General features: G+C 31.4%; 1 protein-coding gene across 1 annotated transcript in view; it reads right to left on the reverse strand.

The window, feature by feature from the left end:
- LOC129222917 (cell adhesion molecule Dscam2-like) overlaps window positions 1-23,104 on the reverse strand; it is a 564,289-nt gene that overhangs the window by 208,418 nt on the left and 332,767 nt on the right. The window contains 3 exon segments of the mRNA XM_054857478.1: window positions 1,426-1,596; window positions 5,318-5,449; window positions 17,060-17,208. Of these exon segments, the coding sequence (XP_054713453.1) occupies window positions 1,426-1,596; window positions 5,318-5,449; window positions 17,060-17,208 (452 nt within the window).

Below are 23,104 nucleotides of genomic sequence, written 5' to 3' on the forward strand. Positions count from 1 at the left end.
AAGCACTGTTTTCGTCTTTATAAAAAAAAATCTTGTAATTTACCATCATAAAAGTAATTTAAGAAATAATGTATCTGAATTTAAAAAGTTTAAAATAGAACAGATTGTGCACATTCTATCTTGTTGACAAAAATTTTATGTAAAAGATAAACGCTTGAAGCAACGTAAAAAACCATGCTAAGTGACAAAGCTGACATTGGCTTCGTAGTCCGTTTGAGTGGGGGATCTAATAAGCCTGAGATCAAAGTATTCAGGGGGTGGATTTTCGTGATGCGGAAACTTGTTAGCACATATGACACAAGGTTTTGCCACATGAGATCCTTTGAGTGCTTGTTTGAATAGGATCATATCGGCTAAATTAAATTCATAGCATCATGATAACCCAGGTGCCTCCATCTGGTGAGAAACAGTGTGTCAAAATTATAAAAACCTTGGACATCCGTGCCTTAATAGTGCCACATGACAAAATGGATGCCATATCGGTTGATCGAATTACGGGAGGCACCGCACCCACACTGTTGAAGAAATATGGGAAAAAGATGCAGTATTTTTCACAAATATTACTTCTTTTTTTCCTGCTTTTTTTTTCTTCTTTTCCGTTTCTGTACATTTAGTATAGCATTATTTTTGTTTAAGATTACATACCCCCCCCCTCCATTATTCTTAGTTTTAAGTATTTTAAATTGATTAAAATTACTGATGTTGTTATCCCAAATTAAAAAAAAAACAAAAAACTTTCGAAAATGAGTAAATTTTTGATGCACCTTTTCTTAAGTTTCAGCCTTTTTTCTGTAGGACATTAAAATATTTGTGTGCTTGCTTTTCTTTAAATCTTCTCTTTAAAAGGCAATTTAAGTTCCCATTAATCTATTTCCTTTCTTTCAAAAACGAAGTTTCAACTACATTTTTTTTTTGTAATGGTACTTAAGGATTCGTTAGCTAATTTATCTTTATGGGTATAAAGTACAATGTGCTGATTTTTGTAAAATGTTGTTATAACAACGCTGAGTTTCTGCCATCATTAATATTGATACACAAAATAATAGTTTTTGATTAAAAATAATAAAAATAAAAATACTCCCGTAGTATACTGAATTCAAGTAGGTAATTTGGTGCAATATAGCCCTTAAGGGCTGTTGCGATATTAAAATAAAAAAAAACAGTCAAGTAGGTAACGCTTAAAACTAATCCAAGTTTTTTTCTCCTTACTGATCTCAAAACTGTTTGTCTAAAATAGGTTCAGTTAAAAGAGCGAGGCGCATATGTCTTGATTTTAACTGAAACATACTACTTTTTTTTTTGCAAATTTCAGATATTCTATGTTTGTCTGCATATGCTGTTATAATTACTTATATGATTGTTCTCTTCATTTGTTTCTAGTTCACTATACAGCCATAAATAATTAAAAACCACATCGAATAATACCTTCCTCTTCGGTCGTTATCGTTATTACTTCCCCGAAAGGACTTCTACCAAGTACGTTTTCTGCTTGCAGTCGAAAATGGTATGTGGTCATTGGATGAAGCCCCATTACAGAAACTGTTGTATTGGATCCGGGTATATCCATTTTCTTAGCATCTGATGTCCAAGAAGTCCCTAAAAAAGTTTCAATGGTTGTGAAAAAAAAAAGATGATTTACTTCAACAAAAAGATAAACAGAGTTTGGAATTAAAATGCATGGTTTTATGAAAAAAGCTGCTTAGTAGAAGATATATGTTGTTAGTTTTCAGATCAATTAAAATTGTATAGCATTTTTTATTTTGAAACTGTTTGTGAAAATGTTGCAAATTAAAACACAAAAACAAAACAGAGTATGCAAGAGTGTTAAGCTTAAAACATAGTTTATCGCAAATTTTCTAAATATCAGTAGCATATAAAGGCGTTGCTTGTCTGATTTTTCTGTAATTGGAGATTTTTCGTCTATTCATCAATAATTTTTACATCTTATTTCAAAATTTTTATCACATATATTTAATTATGTATCACATTATTACTTGCAGTTCACAATCAATAGAGCATATCCCTTTCCTATGTAGTGATATATTGTTTTGTTAATATTACTATATTCTACCACACCTATATTCTACTACTATCCTGGGAATAACAAACATGTTTACATATAAAAAGGTACTTATTTCTACTCAATTATAGTATCGCACAGACGTCAGAGAAACTCAAGCCAAATTTTATTTTTGACACGCAGCAGTTTAGATTTTCGAAGTCATAATATATACTTTTAAGTGAATTTTTTAAACTGTAATTGTTACATAGCACGTTTTCAGTGCTATGTTTTGAGATAGTTACTGAAAGCCATGTCGAAATACACCACTGTAAAATTCAAATTCAAAACCTAAAAAGGAAATTTTAAATAGCTGTGAAGCTACTTTTCCCTTTTGATATGAGTTTCTTCCCTTGATTTAAAAAATAAAAAAAAAAGTCAACGGTAATTTCTATGAAAGAAAGTTTTTTACACCACATTATTTGATGGTGGATAAATTGGAAAAGTTACAGGGACGTCACTGCGAATTAAAGTGGTCACAGTCGCAAAATGACCAAACTGTGATGTCACACAAAAATCACGATTTGATCTCCAAGAAATCACGAACTATATGACATATGTGAAAATGAAGCTTGTCACATTAGTGACTATTTTTTATGCAGCTTCACTATAAAGTAGCTGCAACAATTAGTTTGTGAAGATTCAACTTGGGACATTATAAAAGAAGCACTACAACGTCATTTTGCGATGTCACCTCGAACTGACTTTCGATAGTTTCTGAAACCTTTTGACGAATTTACAGCGACGTTTCATAATCGTGCCGTGATGGAAACCGTATACGACTGCCATTCAACTTCCCCACAAGAGTACAATTTTATATAGAGTGCTGTTAAAGTAGTTAACTTAAATTTGAAATTTAAAGAGAAATCTAAAAAAAAATTGAATAAATAAATAAATAATTAAAAATTAAAAACCATTATGAATTTAAAAACAATCTTTTGCATTTTTGGACCTCGGATAAATTTTACTCCTAATTTTACTGATTTTTTTCCTATTCATACCATGTTTTACATAGTTATAACAATTTGATCACAATTACGATTCATCGAACCTCACAGGTATGATTCATCACGAATTTGTCTACATGCAAAATACCAACAGCTCAGTTATGACATGCAGATACTTCAATTTCGTAATTGGTAGGGACTCACCAGTCTGGAATCGGTAATAAGCGAAATGGAGCTAGACGTTATCTTTTTGAAGCAGAGAGTGCAAAGAAGTTACTACCTAAAGCACATTTAGCACATCTGAATCATTCCATGGCAACTGACCTAATTTTTCAAATCGTCCACACTCGACCATCTCCGATTTGGATGAAATTTTATAGAGGTGTAGAGATGTCTTTGCAAATAACCTATGTAAATTTTCAGCTTCCGAGATCATAATCCTGAGGATCTAGGATCTCCAAAAAATGTGATTCAAAATGGCGGATTAGCTATTTGTGCCAAATTGCCAAGTTTAAACTAAGTTTACAGAATATTTAATGACACTGGAAGCTTGAAGTTTTAGGAGCTTAAAGTACGTGTGGCAATTAAAACATTCAAGTATTTTTGAAAATTTGAATAGATTGTTAGATTTTGTGTAGCAAACCGTTAAACTTGTGAAAAACGCGATATGGGAAATTTTTCTTGGATTCTAAATTGTTATAAAATTTGAACAAAAAAAAATTAGAAACTCTTGCTTTGTGATTCCTTTGTAAAAATACTTTTTTTATGAGCTTAAATATCTATTTTCTAATAGATATTGTCATTCAAAGTGGCTATCGAAACCGTTTGCACAACATTCACCGATTTTAATTATATCAAGGAGACTTTCTCGATAGCGACCAACAAAATTTCAAGCTCATTTTTTATGTTTATCTGAAAGAACACCATCGGAAAGAAAAACTATTTTGATTGGGAAAAAAAAGGCTCTTTGTGATGGTTCCAACGAAAAAAAGATGCAATGTGACAAGCTTGAGCTACAGTGCATTAAAATAGGCTATTTTCCATGTAAAAAAATTTGTCAGACTAATCGGATGTCAATATCTTTTAGAAAATAAATATTTACGCTCGGCAACTATAATCAATTAAAAACATGTGTATTGACAATAGAAGTACAAAGAACGAGCATTTGAATAATTTTTGTTCTGAATTTATAACATTCTAAAATCCGGGAAAAAAAATCCTCCACTGCGCTTTTCTTGCGACTTTGTATGCGTGCTTCACTAATGTTAATGAACTCAAACTCATAAAAATACTAGATTGTATTGGCAACTAAAAGTACTTTATGCCCCTAAAATTTCAGGCTTCCAGTGTGATGAAGTTTTCCGTCGCCTGCTCTTAAACATGGCAATTCGTTACGACAGACATAATTTTGAGCTCCTGTTTTTATCCTTAAATGAAAGAACACCATCAAAACAAACTTATTTTGAAAAGAAAAAATCTATTCTTTCTAATAGTTTTAACGAAAAGAAGATGTGAGGTGACAAACTTGAGCTGTAGTGCTTTGAAAATATTATATTTTACACTTGAATGGTTTTGATAGCCACTTTAAACAATATCTTTTAGAAAATAGATATATCAGCTCTGAAACTGTAACCTGTTAAAAATAAGTAGTTTTACAATGTAGTCACGAAGCAAGAGCTTCTGAATTATTTTTGTGTTAATTTTATGACAACTTAAAATCCAGGAAAAACTTTCTCAATCGCACTTTTTCTCAAGTTCACGGGCATGCTATACAGAATCTAACGAGACAAAAAAAATTGAATATATTAACGGAAAACCTACTTTAAGCACCTAAAATTTTAGGCTTCCAGAGGGATAAACTTTTCTGTAACTTAGCCTAAACTTGGTAATTTGGCACAAAAAGCTAATTCACCCTTTTGGATAACATTTTTCGGAGATCCTAGATCCTCAGAATTATGATTTCGGAAGCAGAAAATTTGCATAAGTTACTTTCAAAGGCGCTACTACACGTCCATAAAATTTCATACAAATCGGAGATGGTCGAGTGGGGACTCCTTGGTCATTTGACATGGAATGACTCATCTGCGAAAGTGACCAGCAACGTACGGTTCAACTTGTCAATTGAAGGCAAAGCTCGTGCAACAAGCAGTAAGTTAAGGGTTGTAACTTACTGTTTATCATTTATTTGTTACGTTAGGAATACATTTTCCAATTAATAGAAAGCGCGAATAATGATCACGAACTGCTTTGTGAGAAAAAAAAACAGAACAAAAAACAAATTTAGAATTTGAAAATTGAACCAAATTTATACCTGATGCTTCTTTCCAATGTAATATGTATTTGGTGATCGGGCTATTCCCAGCGTAAGGATCCGTCCAGCTGAGTACAACACTTCTACTGTCAATATCCTTTGCTATTATTTCGGACGGTGGATCAGGAACCTCTAAAACAAAAATTAGTATCAATTATTGCTTTAGTTTTGTAACAACCTGTTAAAAAATTAATATTTATGCATTTCAGCAAATACAGAGGGGTGTTAATGCTAACATGACAGCATTAAATGTATTAAAGAAATATATTTGCTCTAAAATGAGCTTTTCTTGCGGTTCTGGAAAATTTTTTTCGAGTTAATGAGATTTTTAACAGCTTATTAATTTTATTTTTTAGTAAATCTTGCGATACGTAAAAATTACTAAATTTCAAATTTAACTTTTTCTTTTAAATTCATAAACAGTTCGCTGAATTACAGCAGAAGAAGTTGCACACTAAATTGAACGTTAAAAACGTGTTGGTTAAAATAATTGGTTGAACCAAAAAATATCGAAACATGAAAGTCTTTAAAAAAAAAGTAAAATTAGTGATATTTTAGGTTTATTAGAGCAGTATTTACGTGAATACTGATTAAGAGATGTCTAATTTAATTGAATCTTTAAGAAAGTATGCATTTTTTCTTTGTCTTCTCCAATTTTTAAAATTTTTATTCTCCCTTTTATAGAAAATTATGTAAATTAAATTTGAAATTAATGCTAACATTATATGAAACTGATGATTAAATTTTAAAAAACGTGCTACAAATCAAATGTTAAATTAATGAAGTTGATTCAGTTAATAAAAGCGAGAAATTCATCTTAAATCACAAAATTGATCTCGCTCCTTTTTTATCAACCATCATTCAATAGCTATTTGAAATATTCATCGCTTTACCACAATCAATAGTGCATACGATCTCCTCAGTTATGTAAGGACACTAGAGGATCCGACATACGTTGTTCTGTTCATACTTTAAATTGAAAAGTTAAAAAATTTCAATAAACAATCAAGTGTTGAACCGTTTTGTCGAAAAAAATAAGTAAAAAAAATAATAATAAGTAAAAGAGTGTTTTAAGCTGCTTGGTGTCAGAATGCGTATATTTATTACAACTTGATTTATCTAATGCCTACTGAGCAGTTGTTTTATTAACTATTTTTCTCCCGTACTCGATTGTTTGTTCCTTCAGCCATACTCAAAGGATAAAAAGCGTTCTCAGATATTAAGTGTAAAACACCAACTATCCATCCAGATTAAACGCTGCAACATCCACCATATGAAAAGGAATAAAACAATCGAAAGGATATCGTTTAAAAAAATGATAAAAGTAAAAACAGTTCTCTGAATAATCGAAAATCACTCATCCCCCTCCCGATGTAAAATAAACACATTTTTCAACTAAAATGACTAAACACTCTTAACAAACGAAAAACATTTAAGTGTAAAAACTAACTACCCATTAAGAACAAACAAGAAATTCCGCTGCAACATCCCCCATATGAAAAAGAATAAAAGAATCGAAAGGATATCGTTTAAAAAAATGATAAAGATAAAAGCAGATCTGAACAAGCGAAAATTTCTCATCCCCCTCCTCCCGATGTAAAATAAACACATTTTTCAACTAAAATGACTAAACACTCTTTACAAACGAAAAACAATACTTTGTAATTTGAAATATAACAATAAAGTACATTAACAGTACCTTTAAAATGTAAACAAATGATCACGCAACCCTATTATTTATAGCCAAAGTCGCCAAGCCACCACGTTACTGTAATCCAGCCGATCAGTGAGCGAAGCTAACTACGACCGATTAGTGGTTCGATCTTTTGAACGAAAACTTTTGAAATTCCATATATTGCCTAATTGTTCTTTCCACCTAACATAAAGATCCTCCACTGCACTGATCTTTTGTGTACAGAACTACCCAGTTGTAATTTATCTGGACGAAAGTAAAATTTGTTTCGTCTTTAAATTCCACCCTCTTTTCCTTTAGTAATGTACTGATTAATTTGATAATCCTTAAAGTATTATTGACATTGGTGTCAAAACTCAGATGGATTTGTAGCGAGAAACAAAAGGTGCTAGGTACGGTACTTTCTGATCATTTGGTTAGGAAAACCCTAAATCACTGATCCGGTCACATGGTTCAACTACGACGACAGAACACACGTTTTGCGTAAACCTTCCACAGTATTTTACATTAAAATATATCACCAGACCTAAAATCGTTGCTTTCAAGAGAAATGAAGGCTTCACTCTCTCTTTTTCTACGTTTTATCTATTTTCAATTGACATATCACAGTAGGAAATTTCATTACAAAAAGCAGAGCTGACTTTCTTATTGTCCATCCAATGTTTAAATGTTTAAATTAATTAATTAATTAACAAAAACGTTTCGATTCGATTCATCGCACTTTATATATATATATATATATATATATATATATATATATATATATATATATATATATATATATGTAAACCATGCTTGACACAATTTAATTAGACACAAAAAATTTTATCAAAATCGGTCCAGCCGTTTAATCGCCTTATGGTGACGAACGTCCGCACAGAAGAAATATATATATTAAGATAACTGTATGCACTTCACATTAAAATTAATAACACGAAATAGCACGTACTTTGTAAAGTGAATCATTGCTTCCTTCCCAATAAATATAGATATCGATGTTCAACAACTTGATACGATGACAACATCGTGACGTGATATATTACTTTCCATCGATATTTCGGCAGGCGTATCCCCCTAACTAATGGATATGACTAACATTTTACTCCACAATCATAATTAGTGTACTCTTGTGTTTGATGGTGTATCATCAAACTTCCAATATGAAGCTTGTATGGAAGGAGAATTTCGTTGATTGATTCAGACTTGTGATTTTCATGAGTAATGGAGTTGGTTTATTTTATAAATTTTGCTATTTTGCCTTAAAAATACTCCACAAGGCATTCTGCATGTAATTATATCAGGTTTCGAAATTGGGACAAGAATATATAAAATTTGATGCAAGTCATAAATGGATGGTTAGTTGTTTTAATCACATTGTTATAAAGAAATACAAAACTTTTCTTCCACGTTCATTTAATTCCTTTAAATGAGGTGAAAGGTAATAAATAAATAAATAAACAAATACTTAAATACACCAATAAAGCAATGAATAAAAAATACATTTAATAAAATTAACGTGCTACTTTTACATTCTGAATTTTAATAATTATCTTGATTAAAGTGCATATGTAATTATCTTACAAAAAGGAAAATAAGTCTACCATGCGGAATAAGAAAACACGTAGAATGCACCATCAACATCATTTGAAATCTTTAAAATTATCGAAATGCAACTTTGATAAAGATTGTATTTTACATCTCAATGGAAACGAGCGTAAAAACTCTGAAGATAAGACCTTATTTTTGACAAAATAAATACATATTACAGTATTCACTGTATCCTAAATTTCAGGGGGAATTGTATTTTTTCTGATAAAAGACAATATGCTCATATTTACGCGTGTGTGTGTGTGTGTGTATCTGCTAAAAAGATAACATTAATATTTCTACATGAAAGGGATAGCTAATATTTCTATGCCCGAACCTGAGTTGAATATACATCAAAATATCTTGCTCTTAAAAAAACATAATTTATACGTTTTATTTAAGTACCGAGAAACTGTTTATGAATTTTGTTCCGCTATTTTTAACCCCCGACACACAATGGAAGGGGGTTATAAGTTTGACGTGTCTGTGTATCTGTGAATATGTGTGTCTTTCTGTGGCACTCTAGCGCCTAAACGGATGGACCAATTTTGAAAAAAAAAAAATATTCGAAAGGAGTGTTGATTGAGAGTGTTCTAGCTAGATTACATCTTTGGATGGTATTAATTAACGAAGATATTAATTAAAAACCTCTAAAAGGTTTTTCGCGATTTTTCAGTGAATATATAGTTAAAATTTTTAAAATTTAACACCAAAATAATGAGAATTTTTTTCCGCGTCTGATAGAATGTGTTTGAAATTTCCATGTTTGATAGAATTCGATTAAAACGTTGTTTTAAAATAGAACGGCTAAGCCTTTATTCACGCGATTGATAACCGAATTCATTGTTGGATGACAACATAGAGTAAAGAAATTACATAGAGAGGCCCCGCCATACTAAGAATTTGAAGCCGAAGTTGCACCGCTGTATCCCCCCTTTGCTTCTTGCTAAATATCTTGAGATACATTTTGAATCAAAGCATTCCGTTACTTAATTTAATTTAAACTTTGATATTGTCATATTGTTGCAATTTAATGGAGCACGATTTTGAAATTACATTACAATATGAATTAAATTGTAAACAAATCCGTCAATTAATTTATTCGGACCCTTTACGAGATTGGTGGAAAGTATTCTCATGAAGCAATCATGTTATCATAACCCCGCTCATCATTTCACCGCTGTATCTTATAACTCCGGCTTCAAATTCATCTCCTTTTTACCAAAGACGGGGCCTCTCTATGTAAATTTCCTTAAACTATGGATGACAAGGAAATTAAACGCAATGATTTAAAATTTTTATCTGTTGCCAGTTTCTATTTAATAGCAAATAAAATAATTGATATCGATTTTTAATATTATAAGGCTTTTAAAAGGATTTTCAATTTTCCCTTTCGATTTTGCAGTTGCGATTCAGTCGGGGGGTTTAAAAATTTTTAATTTTATCGTCTCTTGTGTCATTAAGGCCTTGACGCTGTTCAAATTATACTTGTACTACATGCTGTTACTAAGACTTTTAATCTCTAAGAAAAGATGTGTATAAGCCCTATATCGCCAAAAACACTTTTTAATGCGTATATAGTCTTAATTTCGTCAAATAAGCGAAAAAATTGTGAAAAGCTAAAAAGAAGTGATAGGAATGAGCTCCCATACAAGTTAAGGGTTTACAACTAATGTTAGGTTTAATTAAGATCGTTCAATGTGGTATCTTTCCGTTTGCATTACATTAGAGCTAGAAAAAAGTCAGAAATTAAATAATTTGTTTCCTTGATCGATTACATCTTCTATTGCTGAATTTGTCAATATTTTATAACTAACGGTAAAGCATCGGTAAATAAAACGAATTCTAAAAGCTGAAGTACTTCCTTGTACTTCAGCACTCTTTTAGGTTCTAAAAAATCTGATTGTACAAACTACTGCATTTTATTTGTTCGACTGCATCATTACTTTAAATTAGATGGGAGAAACAACATCTATATTTGTAGTCCTGTCATACTTTATTTACTACACATATTAACGATAAGTTCCTCATAAGTGATTTGATTTTATATAGTGACTAGTATTTGTAAACCATACGACATACATTTCGGTAATGGCAAATAAATGAGTTAAAATTTTAATCATTATATTTTAAATAACTTTCTGAAAATAATTAAATCTTTTACTTGTCATAGTTTAAAACTTCGCAATACAACCAATACATTACTTTCCTTTGCTGCATCAAAAATATTTAATACGTCAGCATTTAATCATTATCATTAAATTGATCATTGCCTATGATAGTAATTAGTAATCTTCACGACTGAAAACATTGACTCTTTCGTAATTTAATCAATAATTAAATACGTAATCTAATTATCCAGATAAAACTCATTGAGCCGAAAGTCTTGCTCGGCCAGAATGTGCACAGCAGCGTAATGAACACCAGGTTACCTCCAGCTTTAAAACTAATTGCCACAAATGGCATGGTCCTTATTTTAGACTTGCCCGTTGGCAACTTAATTAAAATCAGCAGTCAACAACGTAATAGAGCTCCGAACATCATAACAACATGAATCATCGCTAGGGACTCAAGTTTTAGAGATATTTGATTAAATGGGTGGCTAATATTTCACTTCATAAAGAAGATACATCAATCATTCATTTCTTAAAATATTACAGAGAGCACTAACTAAAAAGGTAAGCTTTCAAACATGCAAAACTATTTTGAAAAATGTATTATTTCATAAATTATTCGGCTACTCATATGTGTGCTTAAACATGTGCATTTAGATAAACAAATGAATTTTTGCTTATGACTAAAATAAAACGCATTTCACCTAAGAAAAATTTCAACACTTACTTCAAGAAAAAAATATACATCCGAAAGATTTTTTAAAGCCTAATAGGGAGTCATATGACAGGCTACTGTATTTTATTGTCGTAATAGTGGAACCACTCTTTCGTATTGACAAAAAAGAAGTGATAGTATTAACATATTCCTGTTGAAAATATGTGTTGAAACTGTAATATGATGACTAAAACTTTGAGCGAATGAAATTCGTCGCCAAGTTTACATTAACATACCCTACACATAAATTATATTTATCAAGGCACGTTTCAAATAATTTAGAGCTTAAGGCGGTTGAGAAAGAAATATACGTTTTCTACTAGAAAACTGGTCCTGACGCACATAAAATAAGTTGTCAAAATGCGTAAAGTTATACGCTGTGAATAAACTTTATGCTAAGTGTACTGCAGATATCGTCTATAAAATACTTATATTTATTACCACATCCTATAAACCATTTATGTTTTATTGATATGCTCGTTTTACCTATTCTATAAAATCAACCGTCATAGTATGACGAGTGCAAATTTCTTAGTCATTTTCATTCAATTCCATTCGTAGAATGGAAAAACCCAACCAGTAGGGTCCTATTGAAATTCATGATTGTGAAACACATAATTTAAATTCAAAAAGTCAAAATTCAAGTATTCTTTTTTATATCATTGATTTGCATTTTGTTGATGTTCCACTTTTATTGTAGAAAGCATTTAACTATTTTTACAATTTACTGAACATGAAAGTAATTGGTTAACATTGTATTTGTATTTGCTCCTAAAAGTTACTATTTTTATATTTTCTAAACGTAAGTAAATTACTAAAGCAAATCATCCGATACAGGAAAAATCTTCCAGCTTTGAACACATAAAACTAAAAAAAAGAAACTTTTTTCCTTTTTCCGACACATTTTTTAGTCATAAAAAAGAGAAATATTCAAAAAATATGTTCTTTTCTGAGACAGAAAACACTTCATACGAAGTTAGATTAAAGCGAAGTATATTGTAAGGGTAAAAAAAAAAATCGTACTTTATTGACAAAAAATGACAGTAAAAAAGTTGGAAAGCAATTAAGCAGCCGGTTAATTATTTTCCGATAACACCAACGGATTCATTAAACGATTAATCAAAGTATGTGCGATGGATATCGATCAAAGTTTTAATTAAAGTTTTCACTTGAAGTGTTCTCGAGAAGATTTTCTTTTAGCAAAAATATCACATCTTCATTATTAAAGTACAATTTTGAAAACCGAAGTGTTCAGTTGCGTTTTTTCCTTCCTTTAATTTCCATTTGCATACACCACTTCATCTTTCTTACTTAATGAATTTTAAACTAAATATGGAATGATAGGCTGCTCTTTAAAAGTTATTTATGTGGGCTAATGAACTCTTTAGTTTGTGCTTGTTTTTCATTCTCGTTGAAATATAATGCTAGAGCCAAGAATTGTTTTGACGGAGCTAAGTAAGCTTTTCGAGATGTAATTTTTATACTATTAATCCTCAACTGTTCGCTGCTGTTGACAGACTTTTAGAACAGTACTTGTTTAAATGATGCGTAATAATTAGAAGATGAGAGCAGCTTCTATTATTTAATTATGGACGAAAAGAAACTTCAATGATTTTTCCTATGCATTGAAAATATGTTTTAACACAAACTAATACTCAATAGTTCAAGTACTTTAAATGTAAATATGGTAGGTTTTTATATGTACTTTTAAGAGTTTTGAATTTAACTGAAGTTAACATTAAAAATAATTAAGCTTTAACCATGAAATCACTCAACAGATGCAAACAATAGAAGCACTCAATAACAACTTGTTATTACCAGAAAAATACCATTTTCACTGTTCAGAAAATATTTTTTTGGTTTACTGGATAATTTTAAATTATTGAAAATTTACAAATTTAGTCAATTTTTTTTATTTTGCTTACATACTAACGTTTCCCTTGTACAAGTTATGCTTGTTAAAAATAATTGAATTTATATATTTACTTGTTCCTTTTCTTTTATTTGACATTTTTTAAAACAACATATTAATCATTTTTTAATGATTTCTTCTGTATGTGTGATTAAGTTTTTATCCTTTTTGCATAGAAAAAAAAAGTTTCTTGGAGCACCAAAATCCGTGTTTGAAATTACTTAGAAACCTATGATGTAAATGTTTTCAATTTAATCTATATATTTGTATTTATTAACGTAGATGGAATTTCTTGTACTATTTTTTGAAGTAAACTTCATTTAGTATGGTTCACAAAGTGTTCTAAAAAATTAGATTTTATAGCTTCGTTTCCATTGATAAAAAACACGTGTGTCTAAAGCTCTACAGAGTTTTATAACTTAGTGCGTATAGCAATTACTTTGAAACATAACGTTTTGGTTTTGCACAATAAACAATTATGTATTTTTTAATAAAATACGTTCTTTTTTACAAACATGAGTTTATACGTAATATGTAGGGGACTATGAGGCATAGTGAAATCGCGGCGCAAAGTGAAATGATGAAATAATTACTCTGCTTGTAGTGCCACCTATCTCGTTATAGTTAAACTATGTAGTAACATATGTAGTCTATTCTAGTAATGAAAAAAATACCTCTGAAGTTCAAAGCATATGATAATACAAACAATTCTCAAAAATAGATACTCAAATTGTAATATTTTGTTGTAAGCCAAAAAATATTTTTGTTCTTATCAAATAATAAAGTTTATGCATAAAATAGGGTAGATCGCGCGGGGAATTGCCGCCACCTGGGGAAAGATGCCGCCCTGGTATTTGAGTCAAGGAAACAGATTGGTCGGTCTGACAGCTCCTGACCTGTAACGAAAGATGCTACAACCAATGCCCTAAGTCGATGGCAGCCATTGTGAGTGTTGTTTTGCTCTTACAGTGACGAACGTTGTTTTGAAGAAGTTGGATCTTATTTTTCCATTTTGAATAAGTTGAGGTATGTACCTTTAGATGCTCCAATGCCTACATTGGCTCTGAATAACCTTTAACTAGATATTTTAGCCTACATTTTAATCAACAATATTGATCTTTTCCGTTTGTTTTGATGTCTTTAAATCTACATTTCTTCCATTTTCTTGGATCGGGGTTATGACGCCATCTCTGCAAGGGTGATACCGCCATGGTGTCGGCATTACTCTCATTACTCTCGGAAGCGTCTTTCCACTGTATAGGTCAAAAGCAATTTTTTAAGGGAACGAAAATGCGCTCTCGTAAATTGTGCTTGGTAAAAACAGAGTTAGTTAATAGAAGTTAGTCTTAACAGAAGAAATTGGTGAAGAAAATAAGCTTGTAAATACGAGAAATACGTCTGAAGGTGAGTTTTTGGATGTAACACTTTGCTCATGAAAGACCGTTCAGGAAATGCCACAAAAAACGTTTCTTCAATAGCTAGAATAGTGTTCACCAGTTCGAAAATTGGCAGCAAAAAGGGTAAGGGAAAGTTCTAAAAGAAAAAGCCACTCGTCAATTCTTACGGGAACCCAACGAAGGCAGTTTTGGAAGAAACGGTAGCGAAAAGAAAGGAAAAGACATTGACAAAGAAACAAGCCGAAAGAAAATCTGCAGCAGTGGTTTTGGGAATGTCCATAAAAACTGAATCCAAGTCAAAGAAAGAGAAAGCAGTGACAATACGACAATCGCAAACGAATAAATCTGTTAAGAATTGGTGCAAGCGACTTTTTAGTTGTGAAAACTCTTCAGATGAAAAGGACATCAACGTCAAAAAGTTTTTTGACGACGATGAAAATGATGACCATTTTGGCCAGAACGTTTAACTTTGTGCTATATGCAATGAATATGGAACGAACGAATTGTGGTACAGATGCACCTGCTGTGGCAAGTAGGTGCATTCAGAGTTTAGCGATGCTGAAACAGCTGAAAACTGCACTTGGGATTTTTGTAAATTTTAAGAAAATCAGATGAATTGAAAATACTGTTTTTTCACTGATATAAACTAAAAATGTCATTTCTTTTGCTTTTCAATTCCTATTTGTAACGCTAATTGCATACAGGATTTTCAATAAATTTTCCTTCTCAGTCTTTTAGTCATATTGGATAATGGTGGGATTACCCCAGGTTCGTGGCGAGATTACCCCAGCTCCCTGGGTAATACTGCCACAGTGCAGAATTTAACTAATTGATATTTTATGGCTATTACTTTTATAGATTTATTTATAACAAATTTTGCCTACATTCTTAAGATGGCGTGCAATAATCCAAAATATTGATCTTGTTTATAAATACGATTTTTGATGGTGATAGAAATTTAAATTCCTAAAGGTGGCGGTATTCTTCTGGTCTACCCTACACCGACAGCTCAGTCATTCCATCCGATGACTGAAGTTTCGTGCTTTTTAGCACTCATCAGCCAGGAATAGGAAGTAACTGAGCTGCAGGCGGAAAACCTATTAAAGGAGCAAAGAGAGCCAAACACACTGATAGCTAATGTAGAATTAACTCAGCAGACGAGTGACCGTAGCAGTGGTGCGGTTCAACTCAATGATTCTAGGTACAGCTAGGTATGAGTTGAACCGCACCGTTACTGCAGTCACTCATCTGGTGCGCTAATTCTGCATTAGCTATCAGTTTGTTTGACTCTCTTGGCTCCTTTAAGACGTTTTTTGCCTCCAGCTCAGTTACTTCCTACTCCGGGTTGATGAGTGCTAAAAAGCATGAAACTTCTGTCCTCGGATGGAATGACTGATCTGGCGGTGTAATTTATGAATTTCTGTCTTAGCACTGGATTAGGGCGGTAACTTACTGCAAAATGAGGTATGCGGTTTTAATATATTTAAATATTAATTGACACCAGCTTGTAGTATTCGGTGCAGTATTTATTTAGTTAATATTAAGCTAATTTCTATACAAAATATTTTGCACAATTAGTCAAGTGCATGAGAGACAGCGTGAAATAAGTCATTGCCTTTACTCATTCACTCCTTTACTAAGTCTCGTACGCAATTATTAACTAATTAATTTATTTTATTTCCTTCATTTTATAATTCACATATTCATTCGTTCATTTAATATTTTTCTTATTCATTCACTATTTTATTCACTCATTTATTTTCCCTCATGCATTAGTTATTGATTGATTTATTTATTAGTTTCTTGTTTCACTATCGTTCATTTATGCATTCATCTTTTTATTTACGCATTCCTTTGATCAAAAATATATTTGACAATGGGATAGAAATATTTTATTGTTTTTTAATTAAAACAAAAATCATTTTTCGGTTTGCTCCATAAAAAAAGGTGAGCATCCCCCCGTTCCTCCCCCCCTTTTTTTGAAGACACATACTTACTGTCAAAAATAAAAAATACTGTTTCAATGCAAGTTTTATTATAGAATACATTGTTCTTTCTTCTTGTGCTGAAAGTTTTAAAACAAATTTCCAATTTGCTCATTTTAAAAAAGGTAAGGGATCCTAACTATTTCACTTTGCCCCATATTCCCCTACATGAAGGACAAAAAATAACTGTCCAGTCAATTGAGCTTTGAAATTTACTTTAGGTTGTTATTAATTTATTCTTCGTTTGTTTCACGACTAATCAAAAGTCTCTTTGTCTGAAGTTCGCAGGTCCTTTAATTGCTTTCGCAATGGATGATTTTTAATAACTTTCAGAAATACCTTCTACCAAAACTTGTATGTTGGTGTCAGCTTTTCCAAAAGCATTAACAGCTGTGCATGAAAATAAAGCAGTGTCTCTCCTGTCTGGCATGGAAACAGATAGCGTAGAAATTTTCCCGTTAGCGGTGAGCACGTATTTTATGCTGTACCTAGAGAAGAAAAGAAACAGATTTAATATTTAGAATGTCATATTTGTTTTAATTTGTAAGTAAAGATAACTTAAGAAAACTCGTATGTATTTATTTCATATTTTAAAACTCCATTAAGGTAACGTCAAAGTCGTGGAAATCAAGGCAAATAAAGACAAATTATCAACATAATACCCTTCATCATTCCAAGAACGCTCAGAACACAAACAGCAAAGTTATGACTAAACCGATCATACAATCAGGATTTTTCTCATATTACTATCAGAAAATCGCTGACCATCTGCCTTAGTAAGTACTAAACACTTCGGAGATTCCTCGATGGACGCCCTCACACGTGCCACATTTTTCAAAGTTGTAAGGAAGGTCTGAGGTCCGTCAGGTGTGTGTGTGCGTTTTTTCAGTGCAGTATCTGTGGGCATAAAGTTAAATTACCCAGACATCATTTTTTTTTTTATCTGGAATAAAATTGGACCATTGCAAGATTGGGGGAGGGAGGAGGAAACAAAGTGAGGGTGCAAAAAATGCATCTATCTTCAATGACATTCTGAACCCCATTGTTTAAAATATTTTCAACAAGTTTTTCACTAAAAATTTGACATTCTTAGTCTTATTTTGACTGACTAAAAATCCCCGTGGTACCTCCTTCATCAAGATCATCGTTCCCTATAAGCGTTCTTATTTGTCCGACAAAATTGCCTTCGAATTTTAGTACCTTTGGTTCTAAAATTCGATACCCAAACATCTTTTTTTTTTTCCCCTTTCTGGAATAGTAATGTGTTACCCAAATTAAAACCAAACATTCTACAGAAGTTTAGTATGCTAAACTCTGTATAAGAGGACAATCCAGTAAAAAATTCTGTCTGGCTGCTTTGAATTCTTCCACTTTAAAACAAACCTCTTTACTTTCAAAATAAAAACATTTATCATAGTTTTCCGTACCAGCATAAGTACCCAATAAGCTTTTTTAAAAAATAAAATCAAAAATATCTTGCAACAAAGGGCTAAGCTAAACTCGATCATTAAAATAAAGCCCATTTGGTGAAAGTAAAAAAAAAAATCGATTTATATTTCAAAAACAGTGTGCGAAAATGTATTACGTATATACATTTTCGTTACATTAACCCTTACATATTTGGCTCAAAATAAAAAAAAATAATAATAAGTTCGTTAGTTAAATAAATAAAAAAAAATTTAAAAAATATGCACCGATTTTGCTAATAGTAATAGTTATTATTTTTAACGTCACTGTCAAAGTAGTCAAATCGGTTAAGCTATGTTTTCAGTCTTCCCCATTGAAATCATAATAGAAAAGCAACATATTAACTTAGTTTAAAAACTTTCAACTAGAAAGATGTTGAAAAAAAAAACTTTTTTTTAAACAAGCAATCAATTTAATAAAAATCAACAAAAAATGAAAACTTTAATAATGTATCAAACCAATGAAAATAAACATCTTATATTATTTTCCAATGCAAATAAATTGTTTATATTATATTAAGTCAAGTTATTATGGTATAAAAAACAAAACTAAAAATATTTTTTCCAGTACACTGATGATTGTAATCGAAAATAATAAGGAATTAGGTAATAATTGATATTCCTCTTGGGACGGTCATTATATCAAATACCTTCATTTCTTTAAGTGACGATTATCAGTTTTTTTATAACTAGCCATTTCTTTAAAGTTATGATGATATTTCCACAAAAAAGTCGTTATTAGTTTTATCATGAGGGTAATAAGAACAATTTAAAATTCTTGGTAAAATTACTTCATTTTCTTTTGAAATTATCGTTAGTCTTTATTGAATCAAGTACTTCATAGCGACTAAAAGAGGCAATCAAACAGGATGTTAATTTCCTCGAAGAAATGGAAATTGCTTTGGGAGATGAGATATTTCAAAGAAAGCAAATAAATTAAATCTAATGAAATTTTAAATTAAGCTTTTGTGTTCTAACTTCTCTCGCCAATGGTACATATTTCATATTTTTTTACGTTTCAAAGATGTATTTTATCTTTCGATAAACTGTTTTTGGACGGAAGCGTCCTCTATGGAAGAAAAAAAATATTGTTACTCCTTGTATTTAGAACACAAAATATAAACTTGACTAAATTATGCAAGAAATATTAACAAAAGAAAAGCTAGTATTCCAAAATTAAATGGGTCGTTGTATGAACCTGTACGAACGTTCCAAATTATCATAACTGAAATAATATTAAGCATAAAGTAAAATTAATTTAAATAACGTAAATACATAAATAATCGCTAAATATAAAATTAAATAGAAAGTTTTTAAAAAAGTTCCGTTAAGCACTGGCAGTCTGGGTAGGATTAAGCGCGAAGGGTTGGTGGTTCAGTTCTCGCTGGTCTAAGACACTCCGCGTGCGTTAATTGTAACTTGTGCACATTGAATATGTTGTCTACATCGAAGTAATCCAAGCTGCAGTCAAAAAAATGATACTTCTTTCGCGGATGGATCAGGGGTTGTTCAGCTCCTGGTCTTTATTATGAATATTGAAATGCTTTGACAGATGATGCTTCGATGAGTCGTACGTTATCTGAGTAAAATTGAACTTTTAACAGTATTGCGCATGTTGAAGACCTTTGGTAAAAATTTTACTGAATATACTTGCTGAAAATGTTTCATTATTGCGAAAGACACGAAGTAGTTGATTATGGATGTTGATACGGACCAATCGTCTGTTGGAATAAAAAAAAAATATTAGTCGAATAGAAAGTCATTTCCTCTGCTACTTGTTATCAAATTCAGTTAAAGGGATTAAACATTTTTAAAGTTAATATGTAAGCGCAATTTATAAAAATAAATAAATAAATAAAAATCACATTATATTAACGCTGTAAAATAAAATATTTGTTTAAGCATTCTATTCTGAGCGCCGTATTTATGTTAAAACACGGTATTTAAATATTAAATGATATCTTGCCGTTATTTTTTGTCCTTGCGTTTTGATTTATCACTTTTTTAATGAAAGATTTCTCATATTCAACATTTGCCCACAGATTTGCTAGTCATGCTTTTTTTTTTTTTTTTTTTTTTATCGAAAAGGGATACAGAAAAAGTAAATGCGATTTCTATTGCCAGCTGTTTTCATCCGATGAAATGTGAATTTCAAATAGATTTTTCCGAAGCAATTTTATTTTTATCGACTTTTCACCTGGCGCATGATAATATCTTATGTTGCAAAATGAATTCTGCTAGAATCTTGTACGTTTTGCTCTCGCCTTATCTATTTATGCAAGTTAAATTGTTGATATGATAATATTAACATGAGTAGTAAAAAAATGCAAATAATACCGTGTTTATTACTGATGTAAAATCCTTCCCTAAGTCTGGTTTTTTCTTATGGTACTTATTCCTGAAAGAAAGCTACTGTGGTAATAATGTATTCATATTTGCCTAAAAAATACATTAGCAATTTTCTCTAGGTATTTTAATGAAACTAAACATTTTCTTCTTAAGTCTTACTTTTTCTATTTTAAACTACAGTAAAATCCCGATTATCCGCCGGTGACTTATCCGCGTGGCAGATTTTTCGAGAATTTTCACACTTTTATTTATTTATTTATTTTTATTTATTTTTTTTTTCGGAGATGATTAATAATGCACACATTTGAACTAAACAAGAACAAAACCTATTTTTAGATATTTCAATGACATCAGACCTTAAAAAAGCGCCGAAATCTCACTAGTTAAACCCCATTTTTACATCTAACACTACTAACTGCTTTCGAACTAAACTAACGTACGTACTCAATAGAATTTGTCCACTCTATTGTGTTATACAAAAGCTAATAAAACTGGCAGAAAGCACAGTAGATATTTAAAAAATACATGAGAGAGAAGACTACATCCATTATTATTTTTTAATCTATAAAAAAGTTTATATTCAGTAAATTACCGCCCATTAGCCAGGGTTAAAGCAAAAATACGTGAAATACACCGCCAGCTCAGTCATTTCCAGCCGAGGACTGCAGTTTCGTGTTTATTAGCACTCATCAGTCCGGCATAGGAAAGTGACTGAGCTGGAGATGGAAAAACCTCTTAAGGAAGCCAAGAGTGCGAAACAAACTGGTAGCTAATATAGAATTAGCAGACCAGACGTTCTCCAGCTCAGTCACTTATTCGTCACACACAGCAGTGCGGGGGGCCTGCTACGCGGACCCCCCGGATGGTGGAACCTAAGGCATACAGCTAAGTGGTGGGGTGTGTGCGGAGAAAAGTCTCTTTCCTATGCCGGGCCGATGAGTGCTAATAAGCACGAAACTGCAGTCCTCGGCTGGAAATGACTGAGCTGGCGGTGTATTTCACGTATTTCTGCTTTAGCCCTGGCTAATGGGCGGTAATTTACTGAATATACCTTGCCTCGCGTTCAATCTTCGAGTTGAATCAAACCATTGCTTCGGTCACTCGTCTGGTCTGCTAATTCTATATTAGCTACCAGTTTGTTTCGCACTTTTAGCTTCCTTAAGAGGTTTTCCATCTCCAGCTCAGTCACTTTCCTATGCCGGGCTGATGAGTGCTAATAAGCACGAAACTGCAGTCCTCGGCTGGAAATGACTGAGCTGGCGGTGTATTTCACGTATATAAAAAAGTGTTCACTCATTTTTCCACAAAAAACTAAGTTTACGAAACAGACGATATATATATTTTTTAAAGATAACGTTTTTTCTTTTTTTTCTTTTTTTAAAAATTTTTATTCGTCAGTTTGTTTTTTATTACCTCTCTTCACGAAAATATCGTCTGCTACGAATTAGAAACTCAACTCTATGTAACTTCAATTCCTTTAAAAATGAAGATAAGCCTCGTTTTATAACATGAAATCAACTTAAAATGAAAAATTAAGGAGTGTTCAAGTTATCCTTCAAATTTCAGATAGAATTTATTATATGCAGCTTTTTAAAAGCTTTAAAATGCAGCAAAAATCAAACTTTATTTTTCAATGAGATACCTAAAAATTAGTGATTTACTATAAAACTGGAATAAAAATCATTGAATAATTTTTTTGAATGAAGTGTAGTGTATTTTGCACCCCTGACCATGTGTACACAAAATGTTTTACCGATCGGTTGAGTAGTTAAAGCGCAATCAATCTCGCATTTATAATGTTAGTAAGGCTTTTCTATTCCATTTTAAAAGTTAATAATTCAAAAATACTTTTGTAACAAAATTTAAGTCACAATATTATAATATTTTTCTATTTACAAAACGAAACGATCTGCGGAAAAAAAAACATAGAACAATTTCTGCAAACCTTAGCACATTCTTAAGCATAATATATTATGTGGAGAGTAATAAAAGGAAATTGTTATTTCTTGTGTGTAATGAAATATTTTTAGAGAAAGTGTAACATTCTGGAATTTTTCTCAAGTTACAAAAATCGAATACCAAAATCTTGTACTTTGAAAGTAAAGTTTTTGTCCCATGCTATTTGATCTTTCTTTTCTTCGACAGGAAAATCCTTGCTGACAAGATCTGAAGTTTTGTATTCCCAAGAGCGAAGGAAAATTCTTGAAAAGTTTCCCATTATACGAATTGGATTTGAGTTTCTCGCAAAACATGGTCGAACAATTCAGTTTCTGTCTATACTTTATAATTTTACGTTTCGATTTTGTGCATGCACATGTAGATTCGTGTATGTATTTCTACAGCTGAAGTTATAGATAAAATTAAGTCTGTTTAACAACATCACCCACATAACATTATAACGAAAAAATATAGGAAATTCTAGTTTAAATTGCATGTCCTCAGAAACAACTGTAATTTAATTTAAACCCTTAGATTCTAAATTTGAAATGGGCAAATCCACGTGTAAATGACGGACATTTTTAAAGCTAAACAATGCCTGTTTTGTAATATTCAACGAAACATATACATA

Source organism: Uloborus diversus, chromosome 5 (assembly GCF_026930045.1).
Source record: "Uloborus diversus isolate 005 chromosome 5, Udiv.v.3.1, whole genome shotgun sequence".
Lineage (NCBI taxonomy): Eukaryota > Metazoa > Arthropoda > Arachnida > Araneae > Uloboridae > Uloborus > Uloborus diversus.